General features: G+C 35.3%; 1 protein-coding gene across 2 annotated transcripts in view; it reads left to right on the top strand.

Annotated features, from left to right (window-relative positions):
* Positions 1-5,075, top strand: part of LOC109844006 (pathogen-related protein) — a 30,014-nt gene extending 24,939 nt beyond the window's left edge. Inside the window, exon 4 of one of the 2 annotated variants that reach the window (XM_020413010.1) lies at positions 4,759-5,075. In XM_020413010.1, the coding sequence (XP_020268599.1) occupies positions 4,759-4,923 (165 nt within the window). In that variant the 3' untranslated portion in view covers positions 4,924-5,075. The other variant, XM_020413012.1, reaches the window with a different exon arrangement.

Raw genomic sequence — 14,544 nt, 5'->3', positions numbered from 1 at the left:
GGAGAAGAAAAACCCTAATAAAATTTCACTCGCTATCATATTTGCATATACTAAATTAACGTAACTTCTGAAACATAAAGCATTTATAACTGAAACCAAAAACACAATCAAAATATTAAGGAAGTGCTCAGTAAATGAATGACAAATCCATCTAATCAGTCTGACATGATGACATGAACATAACAGCAAAAGGATCAACATGACAGCCAAGCTGTCACCCAAATAGTCAAGTTGGCAACCACTTGGTTTTGTTTTGCGGTACATGTCACTGTCAACGTTTACTTTAAATATTTGGATAAAATGATTGAAAGGTCTATTTCATTTGCATCTAGATTTTCTCAATCATTAAACCGTATGTTTCCTAATTGGATTTTTATTTTTTAAATATCTTGATACGATTTTACAAGTGAGAGTACGTCGTGCGCGCGCTTAATAATCTACAAATTGCCCTCTTTCCTCCGCCCAAAAAAATAAATAAATAAAAATAAAATGAAACAAAATAAAAAGAAGAAGCTCAAGTGGTCTATCAGACAACCTCATTATTTTTTTGGTCAATGAAAATTTTATTCATTCAAACCAATTTTGAAAATTATGTACATCAAGATTCTCATAAACCGAGAAATCTATATCAATTACAGATTCTAGGGATATCATCCCACAAACAAACTACTATTTACAAAGAATTAATTCATTCTCTATTTTAAGGTAGTATGGAACCATTGAGTACTAAAATCAAAATGTCAACCTTAATCTCATTTATCTCCATCTAAATTGGAGCCAACTCATAATCATGTTCCAGATATTCTGTGAATAAACAAAAAAAAAGATGATCGCGACTCTTAGGACCTGCACCAAAGCACAGACAGCAGCTGTTTGTGTGTATAACCCCCATCTTCATTAACCTGTCTTGTATAAGTAACCAGTTTTGAACAGCAAGCTAGCAAATAATTGAGTGCTTGGGGTAATTCATCATCTCCCAAACTGTGTTAAACCATGAAACTTGAGGAGCGGAGGGAGATAAAGCTTCATACAGAGCTGAAATTTTAACTTTTGAATTTTTGTAGCATGAAGCAATGATTTGTTTCAAGTTATCAATTTCACAAGTTAAGGCCAATGCTCCATCTCTGGTCTTTATCAATTGTCTCCAAAGCCATGAATCTCCTGATTTAGCATTAACATGCCATATATCTCTGTTTTTTAAATATTTGCTATGTATCCACTTGATCCAAAGAAGCTCCTTGTTCACATGAATATACCATATGTTTTTAGAGTTGAAGCAACATTCCATAACCGAGCAGAGAAAATGCCTAAACCACCAAATCTTTTACCACAACAATTTTTTTGCCAAGCTACCAATGAAGGTTGATGAATATGATATGTTCTCCCCCAGAGAAAGTCTCTACACATATCATCTATTTTCTGAAGCACACTTACATGTAAGATGTAACAGGATGTCCAATATATTTGAACACCCAAGATCACACTTTTGATAACCTATAATTTCCCTGCATAAGAGAGACTTTTTGACTTGGTCCATACCTGAATTTGATTGCTGATTTTATTGAGAAGGGGATTGCAATCAAAATATGAGAGTCTTTTGCATACAAGAGGCATCCCTATATATCTGATCGGTAAGGAACCCTCAGCATAACCCAAGTACTCATATATAGAGACTTTAGTAGCTTCATTTACCCCACCAAAGAATATATAACATTTATCTGGATTTGCACAAAGACCAGTAGCAGAACTGAACTCTTGTAGGCATTGCTGAAGTTTTTGCACTAAAATTAGATCACCCTTGCTAAATAATAACAAATCATCAGCAAAATAAGATGTGTTATCTTGAGTTTTCTACACATAGGATGGAATTTGAATTGCCTGTCATTTTTCGGAAAATCCAAGCTTCTTGAGAGGTATCCCATACCAAGAATAAACATATATGGGGATAGAGGATCCCTCTGTCTAAGGCCTCTTTTCCCTCTGAAATACCCATGAAGAGAGCCATTGAGTGAGATAGAGTATGATGGGGAAGACATAGAGGTCATAATCCAATCCACCATCTTGTTTGGAAAGCCCAGACCCTTTAGCATTTCCTTCAAAAAGCTCCAGCTAATAGTATCAAATGCTTTTTTGATATCAATGCTAAGCATTACTCTTGGGAAAATAGATGTTTTTGCTGTAATTCTTAATCAGCTCATGAGCAAGTAAAATGTTGTTGGTAATTTGCCTACCCTCCACAAATGCACTATGAGCATCATTGACAATAAACCCATAACTGTTCTAATCCTATTTGCCAGGATTTTTGATATGAACTTGTAGAGAACATTACAACAAGAAATAGGCCTAAAGTCTGAAGGAGAAGTAGGGCAGTTGACTTTTGGAATAAGAGCAATAGCAGTTAAATTAACTTTACCCAGCAGTTTACCAGTTTTGAAAAATTCATCAACAGCTTGAGTAACTTCATCTCCAACCACACTCCAAGTAGATTTGAAAAAGGCAACATTGAATCCATCTGGACCAGGAGCTTTATTATCTGACATGGAAAAAATTACATTTTTTTGATTTCTTCTTTTGTAACTGAAGCAATTAATCCCCTGGCCTGAGGATCATTCAAGCAAGGTCCTGAATGAATGATGTTGATGTTGGGAGGAGAGGTATCCACAGCAGTACCCATCAGGCTTTTAAAATCAGTGATAAATTCATTTACAATATCATCCATATCTGTTATTCTTTGTCCCAAGTTGTTATAGAGAAGCATAACTCTATTATGATGTCTGCTAGCTTTAATCATTGAATGAAAGAATTCAGTGCATCTATCACCTTGAACACTCCAGTCTATTCTTGCTTTTTGTTTGAAAAAAGATAGCTCACAATCCATCAAAATGTTGTATTTTGAGATTCATTCCTTTTCCTGCTTAATTAACTCAGGAGACATAGGATCAGCATGTAGACCTTTTTGAACATCTTCCAGTACATGTTTTGCATGATGAACCTGCTCACTTATATTATAGAAGAATTTTCTATTAATTTCCTTTAGTGCAATCTTCATATTTTTTAATTTCGAGCAAACTAAGAACATGACACACCCTTTAATCCTTTGTTGCCAGACATTTGTAACTATAGGGAGAAAACAATCATGCTTTGTCCACATCTTGAAACATTTGAAAGGCCTTTTGCCTTGTAAACATTCTTCATTAACAATAATAAGGCCAGGAGAGTGGTCTGAATTTTTTGGCAAAAGGAATTCAACTTGACTAGAATTATAAGATAAAATCCAATTATCATTAATCAACACTCTATCCAATCTGCTCCAGATCCTTGTACCATGATCCTGTTTGTTATTCCAGGTATAAAAACATCCAATGGTTTTTAGATGAGAAAGCTGACAATTATTTATAAAACTTCTGAAATCCACTGTATCAGATTCAGAGAGCATGCTACCTCCAATTTTCTCTTCATTGCTAGTAATAGCATTAAAGTCCCCACATAAGAGCCAATGAGTATTACCAATAGTTTGATGAATAGAGCTCAGTTCAGACCATAATACTTTCCTTGCTTCTAAATTATTAAATCCATAGACTGAGGAAATTACATAATATAGTTTACCATCAACTGATTTCACTGAGCAAGTGATATTTTGATCAGAACAAGTAATCAATTGCATATCCAAAATATTAGGATTCCATAGGATCAAAATTCTTGCTTTACCTTGCCTTCTCACATTAGACATCAAATTTCAGTTTTTAGCAATTTTCCTGGCAATTCCTGGTAATAAGCTATCTTTGATCTTTATTTCCAGTAAAGCTATTAAAGAGATGTGATATTGCCACAAATGATGCTTAACAATTTGTTGTTTTGAGGGCTTATTCAGCCCCCTCACATTCCAAAAAGATAGGTTCATCAAAAAAGATCACCCCCTCTATCAACTACTGAGGGATCCAAATCCAAATACTCAAGTTGAGAGAAAGACTTTGCTGGAGTAGATTTTTTTTTCTATTTATTTCTTTGAACATTAGGCCAAGTATTGTCAGGTTGAGAAACTTGGATTTTACCTTCAGGATCTAGCCGTTGTGCATGCACAACATGCACCAGACTGTGCACATTAGTGCCCTTTCTTAAACCTGTATCCTGAGATTTGTTTTCCATTCTGCTTACTTGCACTCCTTGTATATCATGAGAAATATACTCAGTAAACAACCCTTTTCCTTTATCCGGTTGATGAAGATTTTTAGACATCCTAATTTGCTGAGAAACCTGAACAGGCAAACTTACAACTGAAGCTTTATCTTTCACACCTGACCTTTGTAGTACTGCATCTAACACATGCATTGAATTGTTTGGGGGCTCAGGAGTAGTTGTTTTCTAAATCTTTGAAAGATTTCATTTGCACTAGAAACATGCACATGAATAACAGGGGGATTCTGTACTGCTGAAACACCAGTTTTACGAATCCATCTCTGAACTCTTGGAAATCTCTTGCAAAACAAAGTATCATGTCCTACTTGCTTGCAGTGATTACACCATCTAGGCTTCAGTTCATATAAAATTTTTAATTATAATTTAACAATGCTTTTCTAAAATATTGAATATGTAACAATGCTTTTCTAAAATATTGAATATGCCACTATTGTATCCTATTTTGTTCCACGCAGGTAGATGATAGCTTGAGAGCTGAGGACGTGGAAGTCTACTATGATCCACGCAGGTAGATGATAGCTTGAATATGCCACTGATTTCATCCTATTTTGTTCCACGCAGGTAGATGATAGCTTGAAAGCTGAGGACGTGGAAGTTTACTATGATCCAGGACAGTTGTTTGGTGGCCTTCTCAAGGGCCCCTTGCTCCCCTCTAGCGCCACCGTCGAGGAGGCTGTAGCCGCAGCTTTGTCGCTGGATGCATGTCCCTCCTTCAAGGAGAAGTGATATATGCTTTCTGAATTTGAATTTGCTTGGAGAACGAATCTAGTAGTTTTCTCGTTAATAAATGGATGGATGTTTGATGCAAGTTTTCTGATACTTATTATTTCCAATGAATGTATGAATCAAGTCTTTATGAAAAAATGGACATACGAATAAATAAGGGCTAAATTTCACAAACTAATCCTTCACTTGGGCTGTATCTGTCATAACCCTCTGAACTATTTTTAATGCCATGAAAGCTTTCTTAACTTGACATCGAATTCTCTACAATTTTGATTGTAAAGAATGCATATAATTAGTTAGGTGTGTTAATATTATTGTATTATTGGCTTATCTCAGCGAATCCACAGTTAAAAGTATTTCATATTATTTAGATAATTAATATCAAAATTTGAAAGGTTTTTGCACATAACTTCTAGGAATATCATTTATTCTATTAAACTCTTGAAGATTTTTCACAACTCAAGTCTAACTTATCACGTGCGATAAGAAAAAAGTGAAAATACCTATTGCTTGTTCAAAAATTAGTGGAATTAATTAGCAATATAAGAGGGTGGTTTTCCAGTCACATTTTTATACTTTCAAGAAAACCAATCTAAAGATAACCACTAACAGGTAATCAGAAAACATAAGAGATAACCGGATAAAAATATAACTTTGAGAAGTTAACCAGAAGAAAGATACTCGCAAAAAAAGTTAACCAGAAAGTTAACCTGAAAATTAACCAGAAAATGTGTTAATCTCTCAAAAACCAATTTACTAGAGGTCAAGATATAGGGTACCAAAACTATCCGCAATCAAATTGTAATTAAAGGACCCAAAAACTAATATGATCCAATAAAAAAATTCAAGAGTCAAGTCAGATTAAGGCCTTTTGTTACGATCAGAACAATGAACAGGCCTATTGCCTAGATAGAATGACCCAATCAGGCCCAATTTGCATCTTCATAATTATTGGAGACTTGAGCAATTAGTTTAATAAATACTTATTTATGCTTTAAGTTTGGAAGCTAATAAACAAATATTAGCTCAGTTTCCCACATTAAACGGTCAAGAGATATGGGTTCGCAAAATATTTTACTTTGTCTTACGGGTTTAAAGAATAAAGGCTAACAAGGTTTCTCAAATGTAACGTTACACAATAATGGAAATGATAAGATATCAGGGTTAGTTTAATGTTAAGTTACCGGTTGACTAATCTTAGGATGAAAGCATAGTGGGAAACAAGTATTAAAAAAAAAAAATCCATGGATTCAAATAAATAAATAAATGAAGAATATTATAGGATTATTAACTTAACGGCAGTGTTTGATAGTTCTAAACAAAATTTAATGGAAGCATACAAGTTATGTAGCCCCCCGAAAATCGAGATAAATGCTTAGTTGTTTTTATTTATATTTTGAATAAATAAATGGGAGTATATTAACATAGTATCAGACTATCAGTGCAGTTCATCAGAATAAAAGAAAGCGAGCGATGTACTCTTTTTCCACAAAACTAAGTGATCGGTCTAGATGGAATTTTCTTAACAAATTAACATTGCTTCTTTACTGCTGCACAACAGTGTTTTCTATCATAATTTATGTACAGTTGAATTTTTTTTCTTGAATGAAATGTTAGAACAAGCGAAACTAATGATCCATATTTTATTGATTATGTTTAGAATTATTAAGATCTAGATGCAAACCTAGAGGGGAGGGGATTGAATGGAGTTGCTACACTTTTTCAATTAAATAAAAAATTATTTGACTAACAAATATTGCAGCAAAAATAATAAACAAAATAAACAACAATGTTGTAGAAAGATAATCAACCACAGTAGAATCAATATAGCAAGACCCTAGAATTTTTGTAATGGTTCAGAAAATTTTTCCCTCTACTCTTCCTTCTCTAAAAGGTGCTTCCACACTAAGATAATTGTTCACTTGGATTACAAAAAGTAATCCAATGAGCTCTACAAGACAGCTCTCAAGATTAACCAAATCTAGTAATCTACACCACAACTATCCTATCTCTAGTGTGTAACATAGCTCCCTACTAGTAATCCTCATCCTCAATTAGCATTGATAACATCGAACTCAGACATACGCAACACGATCAGGTCTATCACGAACTCAGAATCATCCAAACTGACGATACATCTCCTACAAACACTATCTAAAAGAGACGTCTCCCCTAATGGAGTAGATACAGATAAAGAAAAATCTAATGGTAGCGCCACAAGTTGGAGTCTAACCGTAAAATCGTAGGAGATAAAAGAATGAGAAGCGCCAGAGTCAAAAAGAATACGTGATGGAAAGAAATTCACAAGGAAAGTACCTTCCACCACCGTCCCGCTCACGCCATGATTGTGAGGAATAACTGCATACGCTCTACCAGTCGGCTGCGGTGCATCGCCTGGAACATATGGGACTATATGTCCCTGCTGGGTCTCCTGAATCGCTCGTACCTATCCCTCAATCCTCGGGACTGCTAGAGATACCTCAATTCTTAACTGTTGATCCTGACCGCGTCCCTGAGTACGGTTCTGATGCTGCTGCTGCTAATTCCTGCCCTGCTGGCCTACTATGGGTGCGTTGCGGCACTCTGCTACTTTGTGTCAGAGCTTGTTGCAATTGAAACAATCGCCATAAAATCGGCGTTGCTGCTGTGCCCTCTGATCCTGCTGATGACCCTTCTTATGGGGACCCTACTGACCCCGAACTGTCCTGACTTAGCATTACCATCTTTGCCCTTAATAAATATAGTTGTGTCTGTCTCCTGAGCCATGGTAGCATCTGCCCCTCCCGCACTGAACGAAACCTCCGAGATACTAGATATCGGTATAGACCTGGGCGAAGTCCCGTCATGAACATCTGAGCCTGCCTCTCCTCGGTGTGCCACATTCCAGTGAATCTAAGTAGTGACATGCATGAATTTACTCTCAAAAACCATCACCGACATATCCCCCTGCTCCAACCGAGCTAGCTCTAACTCCTTCTTGGCTTTTGCTGCAGCCGAAACATATTGCTCTTCAAAGAAATACACAAAAGTCTCCCACGAGGCCGTTAACCTCTATTCTGGAGTAAAACGAAGCCGATACAATCCTCCTGGATCGCACTTGAGGTTGAAAGCTGCTAGCCTCCGCTTCTGCACAGTATTCACATTAAGCATGTCCAAAATATTGCTTACATATTCCTTCCATTTGTGTGCCACAATGGAATCCGTCGAATAATAAAACTCTGGAGCCTTCAACTTTTGGTACCTCTCTACCAGACGAAGCCAAGTCTCATGCTCAGCCACTCCATCATCAACTGAAGGTGGTGGTGTGACTACCGGTGTCCCCTTTGGGATCTCCTAATGAATGGGTGTTCCTTGACGAACCTGATCTACTAACTGCTCCTCAATAGCTGCTAGTCGAGCAACTAACGGTGCTATGAGATCCATTAAGTACTGCAGAGCATGCTGTGGCTCGGGCTCTCTATCGGCTTGCTCAACTCCCTGAGCATGAGTACCTCGGCGTCCGCGTCCTCTTCCTGACATCTATAATTTAGAAGTAGAGCATATTACACACAATAGACAGGATCTCAAGCATGAAATGATATAATGTAAACCAATAAGTAAATTGTATCACCTATTACTCATAGCATTCTTTATTATTCAAGCAAATAGTTCATCTTAAAAAAAAATTGTAATTTCCCGCCTACATATATAATACGTCCTCACTCATACTAGGAATTCCTAGCGGACTGTATACATGATTCCTAGAAAACTCTATCCTAACTCCACAATATGACACAGGAATGATCCTAAGGATATTGGAATCTAGAGCTCTGATACCAACTGTGATTCCCCAGGTTTCACAAAAGGCTGCAGTCCAAGGCGAAATCCAAAATGTCAAACCTACCAAGCATCAAACACCATGCTACGTGTCATGCCCCACTTCCCAAAATACCCGGGAATCGAAACGTGAACAAGCCCGCGATGTATTAGATTGAGTAGAAATATAAACTATAATTTTTTCTTTTCTTTTCTTCTCAATCCAATACGCTAAGCGTCTAGAAATAAATGCAAAGGCACAAGTCCCCGATCACAATTAGCAAGAATATAATGAATAACACAGAATAAAATAATACATATCATAAATGAATATCATCCAAGACATAATATTCAGGTCAAACATACCCTTATACATATCTAAACAAATGAATACTGAAGAAATATGAAATACATCAATCAAACAGGAATGGAAAGAACTACAAAAGCAACTAGGACCAACAGATAAAAAAAGAAAAGACTAGGCTTTGACTTCTTCTTCTGCTCTGTCTACATGGCACTCCTGCTGAGAATCCTATGGCTCCTGCGCTGAACCTGTTCTTCCTCTAAGTCTGACGTACACCAGAGAAAACAGGTATACATCAGCGAGCATGGCACACGGTAAGACCCCACAAAAGAAAAGAACGAACGAAAACCCAATGCGAAAATGATACAACAACAAAAATAATAAAGAGACGTGCAACGAAAAATCCAACGAAATCAATCAAGTAACAAGTCGATCATGCAACTAGCGATCAGAAATCATCCAAGTCAAAAGGTCATACAATTAAATGGAATTAATACTTAAAAATCTACAACTCGAGACGTAGTACTCGAGTGAAATAATCCAAACAAGGAAACTTTCATGTATATACCATATGTCTCGAATTATAAATAAGTAAATATTAATCCCGATCTATGTACGAAGAGAAACACAACTAGCTTACATCTCACAAGAAATCACACCAAGCAAAGAAACGAGATCATTTAACTAGAGATCCTATAACAGGTCACTGGTCACATCTCACACAGAGTCAACGCTCCTGTCATCGGATACTGACTGTTCACAAATCCACTACGTGCATCCAATCCTGCTACACATGTGGCCAGAGGACTACACATAAACCGTTTTCTGCCTGGTCCGAACTCAAGCAAAACTCGGGTGACGAAACGATTTCACTGACTAAAGTGATGTACATACTTCACTTTAGCCCTACAAACCAATCCCAGTGGCGACGCTAGCCACTAACGTGAGCTTGGAAGATACATCAACAGCCTTATCCGATCACATGAACATTAACTTCCCCATCCCAACTCTTCTCGTTTTTCTAAATCAAACAAAATCCTTATTGAAACTCAGGTTCACCACCTAAACTTAGCCAACACACTCAGACATGTCACTAAGTCTGTTCATGACGCACGAGATCACTAAGTCATGAACTACTAATAGTTCTCAATCACAATAAATAATAACAAAAACAACCGATCATGTACAATAATATCATGGCAAATCAGGTAATCAAAATTAAGAGTCATAAATTTATGAACAACCAACTATGTAATTCAGAAATTAATTCCTTTTCCAAAATAAAAATTTTAAATTATTTCTCATTATAATAATCCAAAATATTCTCTTTTCTAGAATAAATTCTTTAAAATTATTTCTCATCAATTATTATTCTAAAATATATAATTCCTTTTCTCAAAAATAAATTCTTTTAAAATAACTATTATAAACTCATCGAAAATGATTTCATTATCAAAATAAATTCTTTTAATTTATCATAATTATTCCGAAATGATATTTGTCACAGAACTGTGATTTAAATTAATATTATTCTCCAAACAACCCATGCAAATAATTATATTACATCTAATCCACACATATAATTAATAATTATTGAAATAACAGGGAGAGGCGGGATCTTGCCTCAGGGTTTGTCAAACGAATCGACGTTGACGTGCGAGTCCGCGGGTCTGATCTGAGCATGGGTCTGAAGAACGTCGGTCAGAGCTATTGGGGGGATGCCGTTAGCAAGAAAGGTTGCCGGCGACGTCGACAGTGATGTGAGGATAGCAGCGTTCAGGAGGAGAGAAGGGCTGTTCGGATTCAATTTTGAAGCAGCGATGACGACGAACGGGAGCGGAATAAAGTCCAGTAGTAAATATAATGATGTAATTTTCCTCTAGATTGTATGTACTTCAATTATTTATAGATTAAAAAATATATATATGAATAAATTGATGTGTTTCTATCTATATTTACTAATAATCAATATTTTTACTTTAACCTCAAATTTCTCATAAGCATTTATTCATACTGATTGCATTTATTTCACCTTTTATTCAGGAAATTGTCAATTACTTACAATATAGATACTGACACGTTTGCTTGTATTAGATATATTAAATTTTATCTTTTTTCTGTAACGTGATTCTTATTATTTATACTTATTATTTTTTTTATATTCATATTATACATAATTCATTTTTATGTTTCCTCTATATAATTATATAAAAAAGAACACTACAAAGAGAATAACTTTTCATAAAAATTTACCTTTTCAATATTTCTCTTGATAATTCTTATATATATATATATATATATTATATATATAATACTATAATATATAATATATATTATATATATAATATATACATATATATATATTATATATATAATATATATATCTTATTCTCTCTCTTTCCCTCTCTGTTTTCACATGCCGCCCCAACCACCTCTTCTCCTGTTCTCTCTCTCTGTCTTCGTTCTTCCTCTCTCGCCAAGAAACCATTGCTCCGCGTCGGGCCGACCATAGTTTGCCCCCTTCTTCTTCCTCAAGCTCTGGCCTCTTTCCACGACCATCACTCCTCTCACCTCTCCTCTCTCTCCACAATCAGATCTGAACCAGATCTGCCTTCCTCTATCACCTCAGACCCCGCAAACCGACTGCACCCACGCCAACCGCCTCGGCCACCCGCCGCTTCCCGTCCTCCTCCCCAAGCTCTTGACCAGAACCACCACCACCAAGATCTGCGCTCCCCCTTCCCCGCCTAAAGCCGCACCAACCATCTCTAAAAGAACGTCCGCTGGCTCGCACAGTCCAACTGACGCCCTGAACCCGACCAAGCCCCATCTCGTCCACTGTCCGCCAGCCTTCTCCCCCGCCGCGCGACTCCTCTCCTGACCTATATATATATATTATAGAATTTAGGGTTTTTAAAATTTAATTAAAAATAATAATAATTATGAAAAAAATTAAATAATCACGTAAAAATTATCTATACATCAAAACGTACTAGTTGTAGTATTACAACCGATAATATGCAACAGTAGAAATAATGCAAGAAATTACATTAAGAAATAAATATAGATAGAAACACATCAATATATATAGACAAACAAACAGAGGAAAATCATAATAATAATCAATAGCAGACTGAAATAATACACAATAATTATTAGCATACAAACAGTTATATAAAACAAAGTAAATAATATAAAATCATAGTTAGGCTCAAAGAAACACAAATAAAATCAAAGTATAAAAATAAAAGATATTAAACCAAAAGGGATAAACAAGATTCAGGAACATATGATGTGTATAATAAACATAATCATTATGTATAATAAGTGTAAAAATAAAAACACATACATAATAATAAGCATATAAAAGTATGAATACTCATGATACTAATCATGCTAACAAAAATAAATTTTGACGGAAAGAGTCACAAAATATTATATGATGAAATAGACATAAGAGTAAACATGTGATTCAAAATAAACATATTATATAAAACATAATAAGAAAAACATAATTATATATTTGACAACTAATATGATAAATTAGAAGTATTAGTAATATTCATAAATATAAACAAAATACAACAATAATAATCATCACTATATAAAATCAATTTAGATATAGTAGTATATTATGTAGTAGTCAAAAATCACATAAATACAATCAACGTAATATACATAAATAAAATGTATAATACATAAAACCACATAAATACAATCAACGTAATATACATAAATAAAATGTATAATACATAAAACATGAACTATGAAAGATAAAATAGATTTATAAATAAAATGTATAATACATAAAACATGAACTATGAAAGATAAAATAGATTTATAAACAAATGAAAATATGCAATATAATACCATATTTGATACATAAAATAATATAATACAGAATTCAATACAATCAAACGATATATAAGTCAAATCAAAGAAAATATAGTGTAAAATAATAACATATAAAATAATGACCGATACGAGAAAAGAAAAGTTATAGGAAGAGAACGTGTAGCGAGAAGTGACGATGCAAGAAACAAGGGGAAGTTCCGGAGTCAAAAGTGATGAGGTAAGGACGAAACGAAATCTATCAAGAAATAGGATAAGGATCAAGAATAGTCTTACAGATGAAATCATGATATGTATCTAAATTGTCCGTTATATTCTCACTGGTAGGAACTCGGGACCGTGACCGGGACCGTGACCTGCATGGGCCACCAAAAAAACCTGTCATTCCCCGCTTCCCAAAATATCCGGGAATTAAAACATGAACAAGCCCGCGACGTATTAGATTAAGAAGAAATATACACTATCGTTTTTTTCTTTTCTTTTCTTCTCAATCCAATACGCTAAGCGTCTAGAAATAAAAGCAAAGGCACAAGTCCCCGATCCAAATTAGCAAGAATATAATGAACAACACAGAATAAAATAATACATATCATAAATAAATATCATCCAAGACATAATATTCGGGTCAAACATGCCCTTATACATATCTAAATTAATGAATACTGAAGAAATATAAAATACATTGATCAAACAGGAATGGAAAGAACTACAAAAGCAACTAGGACCAACAAATAAAAAAAAGAAAAGACTAGGCTTTGACTTCTTCTTCTGCTCTATCTACAAGGCACTCTTGTTGAGAATCCTCTGGCTCCTGATGAACCTGTTCTTCCTCTAAGTCTGACGTATACCAGAGAAAATAGGTGTACGTCAGCGTGCATGGCACACGATAAGACCCCACAAAAGAAAAAAACGAATAAAAACCCAATACGAAAATGACACAACAACAAAAATAATAAAGAGACATGCAACGAAAAATCCAACAAAATCAATCAAGTAACAAGTCGATCTTGCAACTAGCAATCAGAAATCATCTAAGTTACAAGGCCATACAACTAGATAGAATTAATATTTAAAAATCTACAACTCGAGACGTAGTACGTCGAGCGAAATAATCCAAACAAGGAAACTCTCATGTATATACCATATATCTCGAATTGTAAATAAATAAATATTAATCCCGATCTATGTACAAAGAGAAACACAACTAGCCTACATCTCAGAAGAAATCATACCTAGCCAAGAAACAAGGTCATGTAACTAGCCATCCTATAACAGGTCACTGGTCACACCTCACACAGAGTCAATGCTCCTGTCATCGGATACTGACTGTTCATGTAAAACCCCGTAACTTTTATAATGAATATGTGTGAATTTATAGTAGTAAATATTTCTTGGGGATAAATAATCATATATATATATTAGATGATGTGTTTATCAGTGTTTGAGATCCTCCACAAGTGTTTCCATGTGAGAGATATCGAGCTATATGTCCAACATGTAATGTTTTTCAAGCAGCAGGCATTTTTGGGTTACGCGGTCGACCGCATCGGTCGACTGTGGCGGTCGACCGCATCGGTCGACCGATCAGCGGGCGGAGAGTTTCTCAGGTTCGGGTTCAAACGGGTTTCGGGTCGGGTTTGTGAGTTGGTATATAAGCTAATGTGCCCGAG

This window comes from Asparagus officinalis, chromosome 5 (assembly GCF_001876935.1).
Source record: "Asparagus officinalis chromosome 5, Aspof.V1, whole genome shotgun sequence".
Classification (NCBI taxonomy): domain Eukaryota; kingdom Viridiplantae; phylum Streptophyta; class Magnoliopsida; order Asparagales; family Asparagaceae; genus Asparagus; species Asparagus officinalis.
The sequence above is the reverse complement of the archived record's forward strand: the minus strand, read 5'-3'. Positions and strand labels throughout refer to the sequence as shown.